Source organism: Podarcis erhardii (genome assembly GCF_964252035.2).
Source record: "Podarcis erhardii genome assembly, chromosome: 2".
Taxonomy (NCBI): Eukaryota; Metazoa; Chordata; class Lepidosauria; order Squamata; family Lacertidae; genus Podarcis; species Podarcis erhardii.
Window position 1 is genome coordinate 109,664,709 of NC_138498.1, and position 16,463 is coordinate 109,681,171.

At 43.6% G+C, this 16,463-nt stretch overlaps 2 protein-coding genes across 3 annotated transcripts in view; one reads left to right on the plus strand and one right to left on the minus strand.

Annotated features, from left to right (window-relative positions):
• Positions 1-16,463, minus strand: part of LOC309337130 (olfactory receptor 2G3-like) — a 25,727-nt gene continuing 9,264 nt past the window's right edge. Inside the window, exon 2 of one of the 2 annotated variants that reach the window (XM_081853840.1) lies at positions 1-1,021. In XM_081853840.1, coding sequence (XP_081709966.1) covers positions 77-1,021 — 945 coding nt within the window. In that variant the 3' untranslated portion in view covers positions 1-76. Of the gene's footprint in view, positions 1,055-16,463 lie in introns of both variants that reach the window. The other variant, XM_081853839.1, reaches the window with a different exon arrangement.
• LOC309337132 (olfactory receptor 2G3-like) lies at positions 10,817-11,878 on the plus strand. The gene is made up of 2 exons (XM_081853842.1): positions 10,817-10,843; positions 10,880-11,878. Exon 2 carries the CDS (start codon positions 10,880-10,882, stop codon positions 11,822-11,824), a length of 945 nt encoding a protein of 314 aa, XP_081709968.1. The 5' UTR covers positions 10,817-10,843; the 3' UTR covers positions 11,825-11,878.

The following is a 16,463-nucleotide window of genomic DNA, read 5'->3' on the forward strand; positions in this document are numbered from 1 at the left end:
TGATCAGTGAGGTTTTATTTATTTTTTATTAAAATATAACCACACAGTCTCTGAACGGAGTTGGGAGACATTTGTCTTAAGTTTTCTTTATCAGTCTTCTTAGAGCTTTGTGTACCTCTTTGTTCCTCAGGGTATAGATTAAGGGATTGAGCATGGTGACAACAAATGTATAGAAAAGGGAAACCATCTTGCCCTGATCGCGGGAGTAGTTGGACGGGGGCTGGACATAGCTGAAGGTGGCCGTCCCATAAAAGAGCGACACAACGATCAAGTGGGAAGCACAGGTGTTGAAGGCCTTCTGCCTGCTCTCTGCTGAGCGAATCCTCAACACAGCAACCACAATGTAGCAATAAGAGACCATGATGAGGCCTAGTGGCACTATAAGGAAGACGGCACTAGAAGCAACAAGCAAAGACTCGTTGAAGGAGGTGTCAACACAGGCCAATTTGATTAAGGCTGGCACCTCACAGAAAAAATTGTCTATTCGGTTCTCTCCACACCGTGGGAGCCGAAGAGTCATCACCGACTCCACCACTGAGGTGCTTAGCCCACTAATCCAGGCAAAAGCAGCCATTTTGAAGCATACGGAGTGGCTCATAATGGTAGTGTAACGCAGTGGGTGGCAGACGGCAGCGTAGCGGTCACAGGCCATGACAGCCAAAAGAATACATTCTGTGGAGCCCAGAGCAAGGAAGATGTAGAGCTGGGCCGCGCAGGCACCATAACTGATGGTCTTGCTTTTCCTCCAGAAGTTCACCAGCATCTGCGGGGCCACACTGGTGGTGAAGCAAAGATCAAGGAAGGAGAGGTTGCTGAGGAAGAAATACATAGGGGTGTGGAGATGGGGGTCCATCCGCGACACCACCATGATGGTTGTGTTGCCCAGCAAGGTCATTGTGTAGCAGATCAGGACAAGACCAAAGAGCAACATCTCCAAGTGTGGGCGGTCAGCCACTCCCAGTAAGATGAATTCTCCTTCATGGCTCTGATTATCTCCCCACATTGCTTCCCTGTACAACATCTGGAAAGGAAAAATAGATAAATAGCAAAATACCTACTCAAAATGGAGCTGGAATAAACCGCTGGCACAAGAGCAATAGCGGCTGAGATCACCCATGTACCATGTGTACAATGAGAAAACCTTCTAATTTTTACATGGCCTGATGCAGGGATAGGGTACCTGCACGTAAGGGTTGGGATGCTTACTGAAAATGATAATGTTTTGTAGTGATCTAAAGAAGCCAAATTAATGTTGAAAATAATTAGATTGAAATAAAGTACCAGCTATCATATGCTCATATATAAACCAGTGGTCAGCCACACTTTGAATACTGTGTACTATTCTGGTGGTCAAATCTTAGAAAAATGTAGACTTGTGGTTAAAAATACATAAAGACAAAGAGTATGTAGCACCCTGCTTGTGGTTAACGCTTAGCTGGAATGAAATATTCAACGCAGCAATATAACATTAGTATAAAATCAAACAATAATTAAATTACCCACTAAAAACAAGTGTATTCAATATTATATCTCCATTCTTCTCTTCATTTCACACCCATCCTATAATTTATGGTCCCTTTCTCAAGATGACACTCCTTACACTACCTCACTAGGGCATGTCATTTTAGGGGGTGAAACTTAATTTTTGCAAATTTATTCAGTGAGGGGTATTTCTGACTGTGAGGAATTCAAATCTGCTATTATTTTTTGTGACAGGACAACATATAGTTTGATGTCGACGTTTGATGAAGAAGCACATAAACTACTTTTGGGAAACCAAAAAATACTTAATTTTATCATATATATAACTGCAAGTACTTGACAATCAATTTTCATATAATATCCATGCAATCTTACACCCATTTTATTTACCAAGCAAAACTAAATTGTATTAATTTAACCAAAATATATTTTGAATTCCCAAGACATATTAAAACTTTTTTGCACCCCACATTTTTGGAATTTAAAAGTGAAAAAATTCAATATACCCTACTATCTCACCCGTGTCACAGTGAGAAGTAAATTCATTATGGCTAGGTCAGTTTTACACACTGGATATTCTTTTATTTATTTAATATGTGTATAGCCCAAACTGCATTCTGAGGTCTCTGGCTGGGGAAAATAAAATAAGATTTGCGAAGAGGAATATTAACAACAACAAAAATCTGTCTCATGGAGTGGTCCATAGCTTGGCCTCTTGGTCTGCTGTGACAGTCTGTATTGAGAGAGCAAGTGGCTCCACCTTGGGCCAAGGAAACTCTCACAGAGCTTACTCTGGATGCAACTCCAGGTCATCAAGAAGGTATTGTGTAGAAAATACCAGGGGTAGCCTGGGCAGTCATGAAATTGCCTTATAGCCAATAAGAACATTAGTCCAGCTATTTCAGCATTACACAGTATTCTCCGTGCTTGGGTTCCTGGGTGTTGTTGGACTACTACTCCCACCAAGACCAAGACGCCTTAGCCAGTGGTGATGGACGAAGGGAGTTGCAGTCCAACAGCTCTGGGGATTTAAGCTTGAAGGACACTGGTCTAGTCTGACAGGCAGCAGCTGTCAAGATTGCAGACCCGGCTCTCTGCAAGCCCGTTCAAGAGATGTCAAAGTTTGAAGCTGGAACCTTTTCCATGCAAAGCAGATGCTCCACCACTGAGCTATGGCCCTTCCTATGTGACTAGAGAGAGGGAGGGCAGAAGGGAAGGTGGAGACTGGGGGAGACACCCAGAGAGAATGAGCCAAGCAAAGAGAAGCACACACTGAGCTACACTGATAAGAAATCTTTTTGAAAAAGCAGAGAGCAAGAACAGTATGTGTATGTGTTTGTGAAGGGGAGAGGGTCAAGGGGGGAAAGACAGGAGGAGACTGAAAGAGAAAGAGATGCAGATTCTCTTACATCTCCATAATGATCAATGTAAATTGTGGTAGCAAAAGAGAAAGGTTCTCCGCAACTCTTACCCTGAGCGGCTTGGCTAATTCAGTCCAGCTCCTTGCCTCTTCTGCCTCAGAATTGTGTCCCATACTATCTGTTGATACCGGCACATATACATGACCAAAGTAGTCTGATCTCTCTATCCCAAAAGGGGCCTTAAGGGGTCAGGACAAATGATTTTATGATGTTATCCAGGAGGATGAGAGAGGTGGAGGAAATTGCTCTCTCTCCCCTTCTTCAGCAGCTCTCTGAGGAACCATCATGAAGCCCCATAAGGGCCAGAACTCAGACTCAGTAATTAAGGGGAAACTACATGTTACCCTTCAGTCATGAGCAAAGAAGCCCCAAAGGACCTGCCTCCTCTTCCCTTGCACAGCGTCCTCTGGAGGCTGTGACTTGCACCAGGACAGAGATGGAAAAGAGAACACTACTTAACTCCTTAGGGGGCAAAAGTCTTTGAATTAACTAGCTATGCAGAAATTTTCAAAGTTGTTAGGAGAAATTTATTTCATTGCATATGGATATTTCTGGGTATTCCAATTAGCTGTTAGGAGACCTCATGTGGTGTTACATTTAGAGAACTGGATTTAGTTCGAGGGGAGATCAAACTATTGGGCATAGGACCTATAGGCCGGTGACTACTGTGGGATAAAAAAACACTGGTTCTGAAGACAATGTCCCATGACCCTTTAAAATGAATTCTGAACAAAATTGGTGAAGTAGCCAAAAGGATTATTGAAAGAAAAACATCATTTCAAGATAGGTGACCAATGCAGGCACAGCTTGTTCAGGGAGCCACAAGCATTTTATCCTTATCCCCCTCTACGCGCCCACCAGGAAGGGGCGTGCAAAGTTTACAGCCTATCATGTCCGCCTTATTAACATATAACCATCCTACTTCCCCTTGTTAATCATTGCACAGATATGGTCAGAAGCCCCCTTACAAAAATCTATTGACGTGAGCAGTATCTATTTTCTTTCCACAAGCTGTTCTATTTACATGTGTTAACCATTTTATTTGTTCTTAATGTGAGCACAAGCTAGTTTCATATCTGATAACGCTAAAACGGCAAATCACAATTTGCTTACCAAAGATTCTAGCCCTAGGTGTAAGAGGGTCTTTGCTTCTGGGTCCTAACCACAAGCTATATAACTTTCCGAGCATTCTAACCACCAGTTTTGCTAAATGTGTATATACCTATCTGTATATGGTTTTCCCAGTATTGATGTATGGAAGTGAGAGCTGGACCATAAAGAAGGCTGATCGCCGAAGAATTGATGCTTTTGAATTCTGGTGCTGGAGGAGACTCTTGAGAGTCCCATGGACTGCAAGAAGATCAAACCTATCCATTCTTACAGAAATCAGCCCTGAGTGCTCACTGGAAGGACAGATTGTGAAGCTGAGGCTCCAATACTTTGGCCACCTCATGAGAAGAGAAGACTCCCTGGAAAAGACCCTGATGTTGGGAAAGATGGAGGGCACAAGGAGAAGGGGACAGCAGAGGACGAGATGCTTGGACAGTGTTCGCGAAGCTATGAACATGAGTTTGACCAAACTACGGGAGGAAGTGGAAGACAGGAGTGCCTGGTGTGCTCTGGTCCATAGGGTCACGAAGAGTCAGACACGACTAAATGACTAAACAACAACAACAACAAAAGCCATTTGTGGTTATCACGAGTTCGGCTAATTTTGCAAACCTTGTCAAAGTCCATGCATCCTCTTGTTCTACTAGGCAGTTACTAATTTGCAACTCTTATCAGATTGTATGTGTCCTAGTTCTATCAGGCAGTCATCATCATCATCATCATCATCATCATCATCATCATCATTTATTTGTATGCCCCCTTTCCATAGCTAAAACAATGCTCAAAGCGGCTTACAGCATGACAGGATTTACATAATTACCAACATAACAAAAGTCATAAACAATAAATAAAACACATTAAAAAGGACACTACCAAACGGGAAACAATTTCCACATGAATCATAAAATCTAAAACTAAGAATACAGCATTAATAAGAATCACAATTTAGAATGACATAGATAAAAAAATCTCTTCTCTTCTTCTCTTTGGGGATCACTCGTAGCCGAGTAAGATTGTCTTCCATAAACATGGTTTTAACAATGAGTCTGTAATGGAGGCCAATTCTGGATCCACACGTCCTTCCACAGTGGGGACATTGGTTCCCGGGCGGGAGTTGATCACAGTGTGGATTTGCCAAGTGTGCCTTCCTCTTAGCACATTTCTCCCTTGCGTCCTGAGTTCGAGTGTCTTCAAAGTCCATGACACCTTTGGTAAAGGCTCTTCTTCAATTGAAGTGCTCGTAGGCCAGTGTTTCCCAGTTGTCAGTGTTTATGCTACATTTTTAAAGATTTGCCTTGAGACAATCTTTAAACCTCTTTTGTTGACCAGCAGCATTATGCTTTCCATTTTTAAGTTTGGAATAGAGTAGTTGCTTTGGAAGACGATCATCAGGCATCCGCACAACATGACCAGTCCAACGAAGTTGATGTTGAAGAATCATTGCTTCAACGCTGGTGATCTTTGCTTCTTCCAGTACACTGATATTAGTTTGCCTGTCTTCCCAAGTGTTGTGTAAAATTTTTCAGAGACACCATTATTGGAATCTTTCGAGGAGTTGGAGGTGGTGTTTATAAGTGGTCCATGTTTCACAAGCATACAGTAAGGTTGGTAGTACAATAGCTTTGTAAACAAGCATTTTGGTTTCCCTGCGAATGTCCCGGTCCTCAAATATGTGATTCTTACTAATGCTGTATTCTTAGTTTTAGATTTTTTGATTCATGTGGAAATTGTTTTCCGTTTGGTTGTGTCCTTTTTAATGTTTTATTTATTGTTTATGACTTTTGTTATGTTGGTAATTATGTAAATCCTGTCATGCTGTAAGCCGCCATGAGCATTGTTTTAGCTATGGAAAGGCGGCATACAAATAAATGATGATAATGATGATGATGATGATGATGATGACTGCCTGATAGAACTAGGACACATACAATCTGATAAGAGTTGCAAATTAGTAGCTGCCTAGCCCTAGTAGAACAAGAGAATGCATGGACTTTGACAAGGTTTGCAAAATTAGCCAAGCTTTTGATAACCACAAATGGCTACAGATAGGTTATACACATTTAGCAAAAGGTTATACACATTTAGCAAAACTAGTGGTTAGAATGCTCAGAAAGTCATATAGCTTGTGGTTAGGACCCAGAAGCAAAGAGCCTCTTACGCCTAGGGCTAGAACCTTTGGTAAGCAAATTGTGATTTGCCGTTTTAGCGTTATCAGATATGAAACTAGCTTGTGCTCACATTAAGAAACTAGCTTGTGCTCACATTAAGAACAAATAAAGCGGTTAACACGTGTAAATAGGACAACTTGTGGAAAGAAAATAGATACTGCTCACGTCAATAGATTTTTGTAAGGGGGCTTCTGACCATATCTGTGCAATGATTAACAAGGGGAAGTAGGATGGTTATATGTTAATAAGGTGGACACGATAGGCTGTAAACTTTGCATGTCCCTTCCTGGTGAGTGCGTAGAGGAGGAATTTTTGCGCTCAGGGAAAGGATAAAATGCTTGTGACTCCCTGAACAAGGTGTGCCTGCCTTGGTCACCTATTTTGAAATGATGTTTTTCTTTCAATAATCCTTTTGGCTACTTCACCAGTTTTGTTCAGAATTCATTTTAAAGGGTCATGGGACATTGTCTTCAGAACCAGTGTTCTGAAGTCACCAGCCTATGGGCTCCATGCCCATAGTTTAATCTCCCCTCGAACTAAATCCAGTCCTCTAAATGTAACACCACATGAGGTCTCCTAACAGCTAGTTGTAATACCCAGCAATATCCATTTGCAATGAAATAAATTTCTCCTGCCAACTTTGAAAATTTCTGCATAGCTAGTTAATTCAAAGACTTTTGCCCCCTAAGGAGTTAAGTCGTGTTCTCTTTTCCATCCCTGCCCTGGTGCAAGTCACAGCCTCCAGAGGACGCTGTACAAGGGAAGAGGAGGCAGGTCCTTTGGGTCTTTGCTCATGACTGAAGGGTAACATGTAGTTTCCCCTTAATTATCGAGTCTGAGTTCTGGCCCTTATGGGGCTTCATCATGGTTCCTCAGAGAGCTGCTGAAGAAGGGGAGAGAGAGCAATTTCCTCCACCTCTCCCATCCTCCTGGATGACATCATAAAATCATTTGTCCTGACCCCTGAAGGCCCCTTTTGAGATAGAGAGATCAGACTACTTTGGTCATGTATATGTGCCGGTATCAACAGATAGTATGGGGCACAATGCTGAGGCAGAAGAGCCAAGGCACTGGACTGAATTAGCCAAGCCACCCAGGGTAAGAGTTGCGGAGAGCCTTTCTCTTTTGCTACCACGATTTACATGGATCATTATGGAGATGTAAGAGAATCTGCATCTCTTTCTCTTTCTCTTTCTCTTTCTCTTTCTCTTTCAGTCTCCTCCTGTCTTTTCCCCCTTGACCCTCTCCCCTTCACAAACTCATACACATACTGGATCTTCTTACTCTCTGCTTTTTCAAAAAGATTTCTTATCAGTGTGTGCTTCTTTTTGCTTGGCTCATCCTCTCTGGGTGTCTCCCCCGGTTACCATCTTCCCTTCTGGCACCCCCACTCTAGTCACATAGGAAGGGCCATAGCTCAGTGGTGGTGCATCTGCTTTGCATGGAAAAGGTTCCAGTGTCCTTCAAGCTTCAATCCCCAGAGCTGTTGGACTGCAACTCCCGTCGTCCATCGCCACTGGCTAAGGCGTCTGGGTCTTGGTGGGAGTAGTAGTCCAACAACACCCAGGAACTCAAGCACGGAGAATACTGTGTAATGCTAAGATAGCTGGACTAATGCTCTTATTGGCTATAAGGCAATTTTATGACTGCCCCAGGCTACCCCTGGTATTTTCTACTCAATACCCTCTTGATGACCTGGAGTTGCATCCAGAGTAAGCTCTGTGAGAGTTTCCTTGGCCCAAGGTGGAGCCACTTGCTCTCTCAATACAGACTGTCACAGCAGACCAAGAGGCCAAGCTATGGACCACTCCATGGGATAGATTTTTGTTGTTGTTAATATTCTTCTTTGCAAATCTTTTTTTATTTTCCCCAGCCAATGATCTCAGAATGCCGTTTGGGCTATACACATATTAAATAAATAAAAGAATATCCAGTGTGTGAAACTGACCTAGCCATAATGAATTTACTTCTCACTGTGACAGGGGTGAGATAGTAGGGTATATTGAATTTTTCCACTTTTAAATTCCAAAAATGTGGGGTGCAAAAAAGTTTTAATATGTCTTGGGAATTCAAAAGATATTTTGGTTAAATTAATACAATTTCGTTTTGCTTCGTAAGGAAAACTTCCTTAGGGCCCGGGACCACTAGGGTGTTGCTATTTATGGACCTTAAGGCTCTCTGTGGGGCATACCGGGAGAGGCGGTCCCATAGGTACGAGGGTCCTAGGCCGTGAAGGGCTTTAAAGGTCAAAAGCAGCACCTTAAATCTGAACCTGTACTCTACCGGGAGCCAGTGCAGTTTGAAAAGCACTCTGTGAATATGCTCCCATGGCAGAGACTCCGTGAGGAGCCTCGCTGCGGCATTCTGCACCCGCTGGAGTTTCTGGGTCAGCTTCAAGGGCAGCCCCGCGTAGAGCGAATTACAGTAGTCAAGCCTGGAGGTGACCGTCTCATGGATCACTGTGGCCAGGTCGGGGCGGGAAAGGTAAGGGACGAACTGCTTGATGCGGCGAAGGTGGAAAAATGTCACCTTGGCAATTGCTGTAACTTGCGCCTCCATGGAAAGGGAGGCGTCAAGGATTACACCCAAACTCTTAACGGAAGGCAATGGCACTAGTTGGGCCCCCGCAAGAGAAGGGAGTTGGTCCCTCATCCCCATGCCATCCCGACCCAGCCATAGGACCTCTGTCTTCGAAGGATTTAGTTTCAATCGGCTCCCACGAAACCATTCAGCCACAGCTTCCAAGCATCTGGTCAGTGTGTTCGGGACCGAGTCGGTGTGGCCATCCATAAGCAGATAGAGCTGAGTGTCATCAGCATATTGGTGACAGCCCAGCCCAAAGCTCCGGATAATCTGGGCAAGGGGGCGCATAAAGATGTTAAAAAGCATCGGGGAGAGAATTGCGCCCTGTGGTACTCCAAACACCAAGGAATGGCACGATGACATTTCCCTCCCTAGTGCCACCCTCTGTCCCTGACCAGAGATAAAAGAGCACAGCCAGTTACGGGCTATGCCCTGTATCCCCACATCTGCGAGGCAGTGCTCCAAAAGATCATGATCGACCATGTCAAAGGCTGCTGACAAATCTAAAAGGATCAGCAGTCCTGACCCGCCTCGATCCAGTTGTCTACGGAGATCATCTGTTAGGGCAACCAGAGCTGTCTTGGTCCCAAAACCAGGATGGAAACCGGAATGAAATGGATCTAAAGCCGTTTTATATAATAAAATTAGTATTATTTGGTTTTCCAAAAGTAGTTTGTGTGCTTCTTCATCAAACGTCGACATCAAACTAAAGGTCGTCCAGTCACAAAAAATAACAGCAGATTTGAATTTCTCACACTCAGAAATACCCCTCACTGAATAAATTTGCAAAAATTAAGTTTCAGCCCCTGAAACGACATGCCCTAGTGAGGTAGTGTGAGGAGTGTCATCTTGAGAAAGAGACCATAAATTATAGGATGGATGTGAAGAGAAGAATGGAGATATAATATTGAATACACTTGTTTTTAGTGGGTAATTTAATTATTGTTTGATTTTATACTAATGATATATTTGATATTAGCCGTCCTGAGCCCAGTTTTGGCCCGGGAGTACGGGATACAAATACAAGTTTTGTTGTTGTTGTTGTTGTTGTTGTTGTTGTTGTTGTTGTTGTCATTTTTCAGTTCATGGGAAATGGCACTTTTCATGATATGCTGGTGAGCAATTTTCTTGTCTTGTTTTTCCTCCTAAAGTTTCTCTCCCACAAAGTTTTGAGACATGTGCTTGGAAATGTATACAGTGGTAAAGGTAAAGGTAAAGGTACCCCTGCCCGTACGGGCCAGTCATGTCCGACTCTAGGGTTGCGTGCTCATCTCGCTCTAGAGGCTGTGAGCCGGTGTCGTCCGAAGACACTTCCGGATCACATGGCCAGTACCTCAGGTTAAGTACTTAATGTGTTCCAGAGTCCGTTCTTAACCTGAAACTGTTCTTAACCTGAAGCACCACTTTAGCTAATCGGGCCTCCCACTGCCGCCACACCGCCGGAGCACGATTTCTGTTCTCATCCTGAAGCAAAGTTCTTAACCCGAGGTACTATATCTGGGTTAGCGGAGTTTGTGACCTGAAGCGTATGTAACCTGAAGCTTATGTAACCCGAGGTACCATTGTATGGGAAAAGTGCCTGGGATGGATATTTTAAGATGAAGTTGGCGGACAGATTAAGCATCTTTATCACAGATTCTTCCTCCCTCCTTAAGTTGATCCTTCTTTTATATACAAGCAGCAAGAAAAAAGCAGCTTTTGTGTTTCTGTTACTTGCATTTGCAGCTGATACAATTAGGTTATTCAACCTTTGTTAAATTTCTCTAAACAGATATTTTTAACCACAAGTCTACATTTGACCACCAGAATAGTACACAGTATTCCAAGGGTGGCTGACCACTGGTTTATATATGAGCATATGATAGCTGGTACTTTATTTCAATCTAATTATTTTCAACATTAATTTGGCTTCTTTAGATCACTACAAAACATTATCATTTTCAACCCTTACGTGCAGGTACCCTATCCCTGCATCAGGCCATGTAAAAATTAGAAGGTTTTCTCATTGTACACATGGTACATGGGTGATCTCAGCCACGATTGCTCTTGTGCCAGCGGTTTATTCCAGCTCCATTTTGAGTAGGTATTTTGCTATTTATTTATTTTCTTTTCCAGATGTTGTACAGGGAAGCAATGTCGGGAGATAATCAGAGCCATGAAGGAGAATTCATCTTACTGGGAGTGGCTGACCGCCCACACTTGGAGATGTTGCTCTTTGGTCTTGTCCTGATCTGCTACACAATGACCTTGCTGGGCAACACAACCATCATGGTGGTGTCGCGGATGGACCCCCATCTCCACACCCCTATGTATTTCTTTCTCAGCAACCTCTCCTTCCTTGATCTTTGCTTCACTACCAGTCTTGGTCCCCAGATGCTGGTGAACTTTTGGAGGGAAAGCAAGACCATCAGTTACGGTGCTTGCGTGGCCCAGCTCTACATCTCTCTCGCTCTGGGCTCCACAGAATGTATTCTTTTGGCTGTCATGGCCTGCGACCGCTATGCTGCCGTCTGCCACCCACTGCGTTACACTACCATTATGAGCCACTCCATATGCTTCAAAATGGCTGCTTTTGCCTGGATTAGTGGGCTAAGCACCTCAGTGGTGGAGTCAGTGATGACTCTTCGGCTCCCACGGTGTGGAGAGAACCGAATTGACAATTTTTTCTGTGAGGTGCCAGCCTTAATCGAATTGGCCTGTGTTGACACCTCCTTCAACGAGGCTTTGCTTGTTGCTTCTAGTGCCGTCTTCCTTATAGTGCCACTAGGCCTCATCATGGTCTCTTATTGCTACATTGTGGTTGCTGTGTTGAGGATCCGCTCAGCAGAGAGCAGGCAGAAGGCCTTCAACACCTGTGCTTCCCACTTGATCGTTGTGTCGCTCTTTTATGGGACGGCCACCTTCAGCTATGTCCAGCCCCCGTCCAACTACTCCCGCGATCAGGGCAAGATGGTTTCCCTTTTCTATACATTTGTTGTCACCATGCTCAATCCCTTAATCTATACCCTGAGGAACAAAGAGGTACACAAAGCTCTAAGAAGACTGATGAAGAAAACTTAAGACTAATGGCTCCCAACTCCGTTCAGAGACTGTGTGGTTATATTTTAATAAAAAAATAAATAAAACCTCACTGATCACTTATGTGGCACTTTTTGTCTTAACCAGAGCTTTTTTTAAATTTTGAATTGACTGCCGGATATGCCATTAAATCAGGCTGGACACAGCAGTCTGTACTGCACCCCTCTGAGGTCTGTGGCCTAGGCAGTTAGCTAGTTTGCCCCATGATAGGGCTGGCCCTGGGTGCCAGCCTCAGTCAAATAGGCCTGTTCTGACACCTCACTGAATGAGGTGGAGCTCTTTGCTTCCAGTGTGGTATTCCTTGTAGCACCCCGAGGCCTCATTATGGACTTTCATAGCTACACTATGACGCTGTGTTAGATTCACTCAGCTGAGGGCAGTCAAAAGGCCTTCAACACCTGTGCCTCCCACTTGATTGTGGTGTCGCTGTTTTATGGGGCGGCCATTTTCAGTTACCTTCAGCCCCCGGTCCAACTATTCTTGTGACCAGGCAAGATGGTTTCCTTTTTCTATACATTTGTTGTCACCACGCTTAATGCACTAATTTATATCCTGAGGTACAATGGGCTTGCCCCGTTCTTTCCAGGCACATGTCCTTGTTTTAAAACTTTGTGTTTTAGTGCTCCCCCCCCCCCAATTTTGCTCCAGTGCATTCACCACAGAAAACAGTCTTTAAAGCGAAAGGTCATTCAGGCGCAGATTTAAAGCATGGACCATGTCTGGAAAGTGTGGAGGAAAGCTAAAAGTGGATAAGCTCAAAGAGAGCACAACAACCACCCTCTCCAGTTGCGGTTCCTGGCAACTGATACTTAGAGCCTGAATACCATGTTTATTGTAATGTCTACATTCACCTTCAGAGTTCAGGTGCATTCATTTTAAGGTTGAATGGTAATTGCTGGTGCCTATTAGGTACGTTCTGCTTCATCCCTAGAAGTTACATTTGGAGGTGTGCATTGAGAACTAATATCCTTTTAAAAAAGATAAAGATAAAAAAGACTGCCATTAATACGACTGTTGGGTTGATGGGAATAAAATGGAGGATAAAATGTCCTTCCTACAGATCTACTGTAAGGCCAAAGAAGGGAGGGGAAGGAAGGTGGGGAAAACAGTGTCAAACTGGTTCTGCAGGATGGAAGTCACCCCCACCAAAGTAGCAATAATACCAAATGGCTGGTTCACATGACACAATGACAATCAGCAGCTGTAAAATGCATTAAACAGAAAAGTAGTGTGTTGGTATGGTGTGTGTGTGCGTAGAACTGGCAGCTAAGCCAAAAGATCTTGGATTGGAAAGTCAAATTAAGGGCCCCTGCAGCTGTACCTTTTAACACACATTCATAGCTCTTTGTGCTCAGGATGCTTTTGGGGTGGTCACATACAATCCAACAACAACAACAATTTTATATGTACCCTGCCCATCTGGCTGGGTTGCCCAAACCATGCTGATTGCACCTGCAGAATTTGGGGGGCAGTCACACTGCTGCATTTCCATTCATTGCAAACTTCCTGTTGAAATATTCTATACCACAAATGTTTGGTGTAAGGGGTTTCTCCCACATCTGTTATGCTATAGCCCCAGCAGTTATGTGGTAACACTGAGGAAGCATCTCAGAACAACCTGAAGCAAATTATTTATGCTACTACTGAGGCATCTAATCATAAGCCTGCATTTTTATCAAAGCTTCTATATATTTCAATCAAGGCTTGTATTTAAAAATGAGCTTAAAAAAAGGATTTTCAAATGTTTCATGCCAGGCAAAAGACCAGCTGCCTAAAAGAACCTTGGCAAGATGTTTTTCCTCCTAAGACAAGAAGGGCCCCATTGATTTATAGTAGAAAAACAATTCTCAAAGTCATAAAAAGGGAGAATTACATATGCTGCCCCAAGGCTGAGAAAACACCATTAGGAATGGGGAAGATAATACCAATGTGCCTCCCAGTAAAATGAGCCAGATCTTCTTTCTAAGGTTAAAAGGCCAGGAGCAATGGGGAGAAACATTTAGCTGGAAAGAGAACATTTTTGGGGGAAGTCTTTTTCTAAAGCTGTTTCTTAAACTAAGAGAGTTAAAAAGGTTAAAATGTGTTAAATGTTGGAAAGGCAACTGGCTTGGCAGAAGAAGCAGCTTCTTCCTATTTTATTTTGAGGCTGGAGAGGAGGGGGAAAGGGGGAGGTGCAAACTGAAGAGGCTTCTTTTAAAAGCTGTGTTTTATTGAGTTCCTTCCTTTTTACTTTGAGAAGCTTTATTCTTTTAAGAGGCTACCTATGATAAATGTATGAAATATATTAGCTTAAATATATTGGCTTAAATGTAATTATGCAAAGGATTTAAGGAATGCTAGATTCTTATTTCATATGGTTGTAAGAGTTGTATTTATCCTGAAATTAAGTCAGCCACCAGCCTAGCCCCCCTGCCGGACAGAGGACGCCATCCGGGCAGTCTTGATATATGGTTGTCAGGCATTTGTTTAGAAACATTAAATGAAGGAAATCTTTCAATGTTGATGTGAAACTCAAGATCCTTGACATCTGTTGAACATAAAAATGTAAGATTAAACATCTGTTTTAGAAGGCAATAGGGCAAGAAGGGCAAGAGGTGAGCTGGTAATTAAGATTCCATGTAAGATATATTATTACTTATATGTCATATATATAGCTCTTTGTCTCCCTTATAAGGGCAAGGAAATGGGTGTATCTTTTGTGGGTGTATCTTTTGTGATTGGTTCTACCAAACAGCCAATAGGAATTTCAACCAGGCTGATTGGACAGAGGCAGCCACAGGAGGAGCAAAGGGGGCTGGATTAAGGGAATATAAGTGCTGGCCAGAATGGCAGGAGGCCAGGCCAGAGCTTGGTAACCACGTACCACTGAGCCTCTTATTTATTTGTCTGACAAATAAATTACTATTTTAATTTCTCTATTGCTGCGTTGAATATTTCATTCCAGCTAAGCGTTAACCACAAGCAGGGTGCTACATTTTATGGTGCCCTGTGACTCGGATAAGTGGTCTGCTGGAACGCAGCCCCTTCGCCCTACTGGGCAGGGTACAAGAGAGAGGACAACTGCTTACCCAAAGCGCGCACTGGTAAATTTTTTCCAGGGGGAACGCAGAAGACTCGTCTGTCTGATACCCTGCTCACTGGCGGCGACGGACCGGGGGAAACAGGGAACCAACCAAGGGTAAGTGCACAAAGGGATTTTTGGCCCTCCAATTAATTGGGAGGAAGAGAAGTCTTGATCAAACTTCTGCGTCTCAGTAAGGGGAAACTGAGTACGCTAGGTGGTTGGGTACATCAGATGGTGATCTGGTGTAGGGAAAGGGAAGGATTGGGAGGTAGAGTGTGGTGAAGTATCCAGCGCATTGTATGTGTGAGAAAGTACAGAGCAATCTGTAGCTGACCTGAGTGTGGAGTGGGCAGTACTTCGGTTCCTAGTAAGGCCGACTTCACTAGGCAAGGAAACCCACGAAGCGCGTCTGTGAGTGACTGAGTGGATACTTCACAGGGCCATACAATGGGAGTTGGGGGTTCAAAGGGGGAAAATACACCTCTTGAGTGTATGTTAAATAATTTTAAGAAAGCCTTCTCAGGGGCATATGGAGTCAAAATGACGCCAGAGCGCTTGAGAACGTTATGTGAACTAGAATGGCCAAAACAAATTACTGGATGGCCATCCCAGGGAACCTTTGATATAAATTTAGTAAGCAAACTTTGGACTGATATCGCCAAAGAAACTGGAGGGTGCCCAGAACAATTTCCATATATAGATTCCTGGCTGAGCACATTAAATAAAAATCCTCCATGGATAAGGGAATGCAAAGTCAAACGATGCAAATTATTGGCTGTAAAAGCCGAAGCTAGGAAAGGAATCTTGCCAAATAAACTCAAACCCATTTTTGAGGGGCCAGAGGAAGAGGTGCTTCCACCTCCACCCTATGCTCCACATCGAAGGGAGCTTAATCCAAACACTCCACCAGTTGTAACCCCAAGGCAAGAAACTGGAATGAATAATGGGAGTGGAGTCACAGAGCTTGATTCCTTGATAGATTATGATAAATATCTTCAGGAGGCATTGGAGTTCTATAATAAAGCCCAAGCAGAAGTGGTTATTCCACCTGTGACTCCTAATAGACCTCCATCTACAGTCTCCTTTAGTGGAACAACTGATTGCCCACCCCAAACCCCTGTACATCCAAGTCCCAGAGAAATGTTACAGAAGTTACAGGGAGACCTTGCTCGGTCAGCAAGCAATACAGCCAGGCGTATAAAGCTGCTAAAAGAACGCCTTGCGACAGATACCATCCCCTATGATTTGAGGCCCCTAGAGCAAAGTGAAGAGAAAGATCACGTAGTAGCCCCTCTTAGAAGAGTATTTGATGCACTTGAGGAGCCTGCGCTGGTTAATGGGCAACCCGGACCACGGCCACCTCGAACTTCGACCCTGCAATATATTCCATTCACAACTACAGATCTGATGAATTGGAAAACACACCCCATCTTTTGCAGAAAAACCTCAGGCTATGATGGACTTGGTGACTTCAATAGTAAATACTCATAGTCCTACTTGGACAGATTGCCGCCAGCTCCTGAATACTCTGTTCACCACTGAGGAAAGGAGAGACAT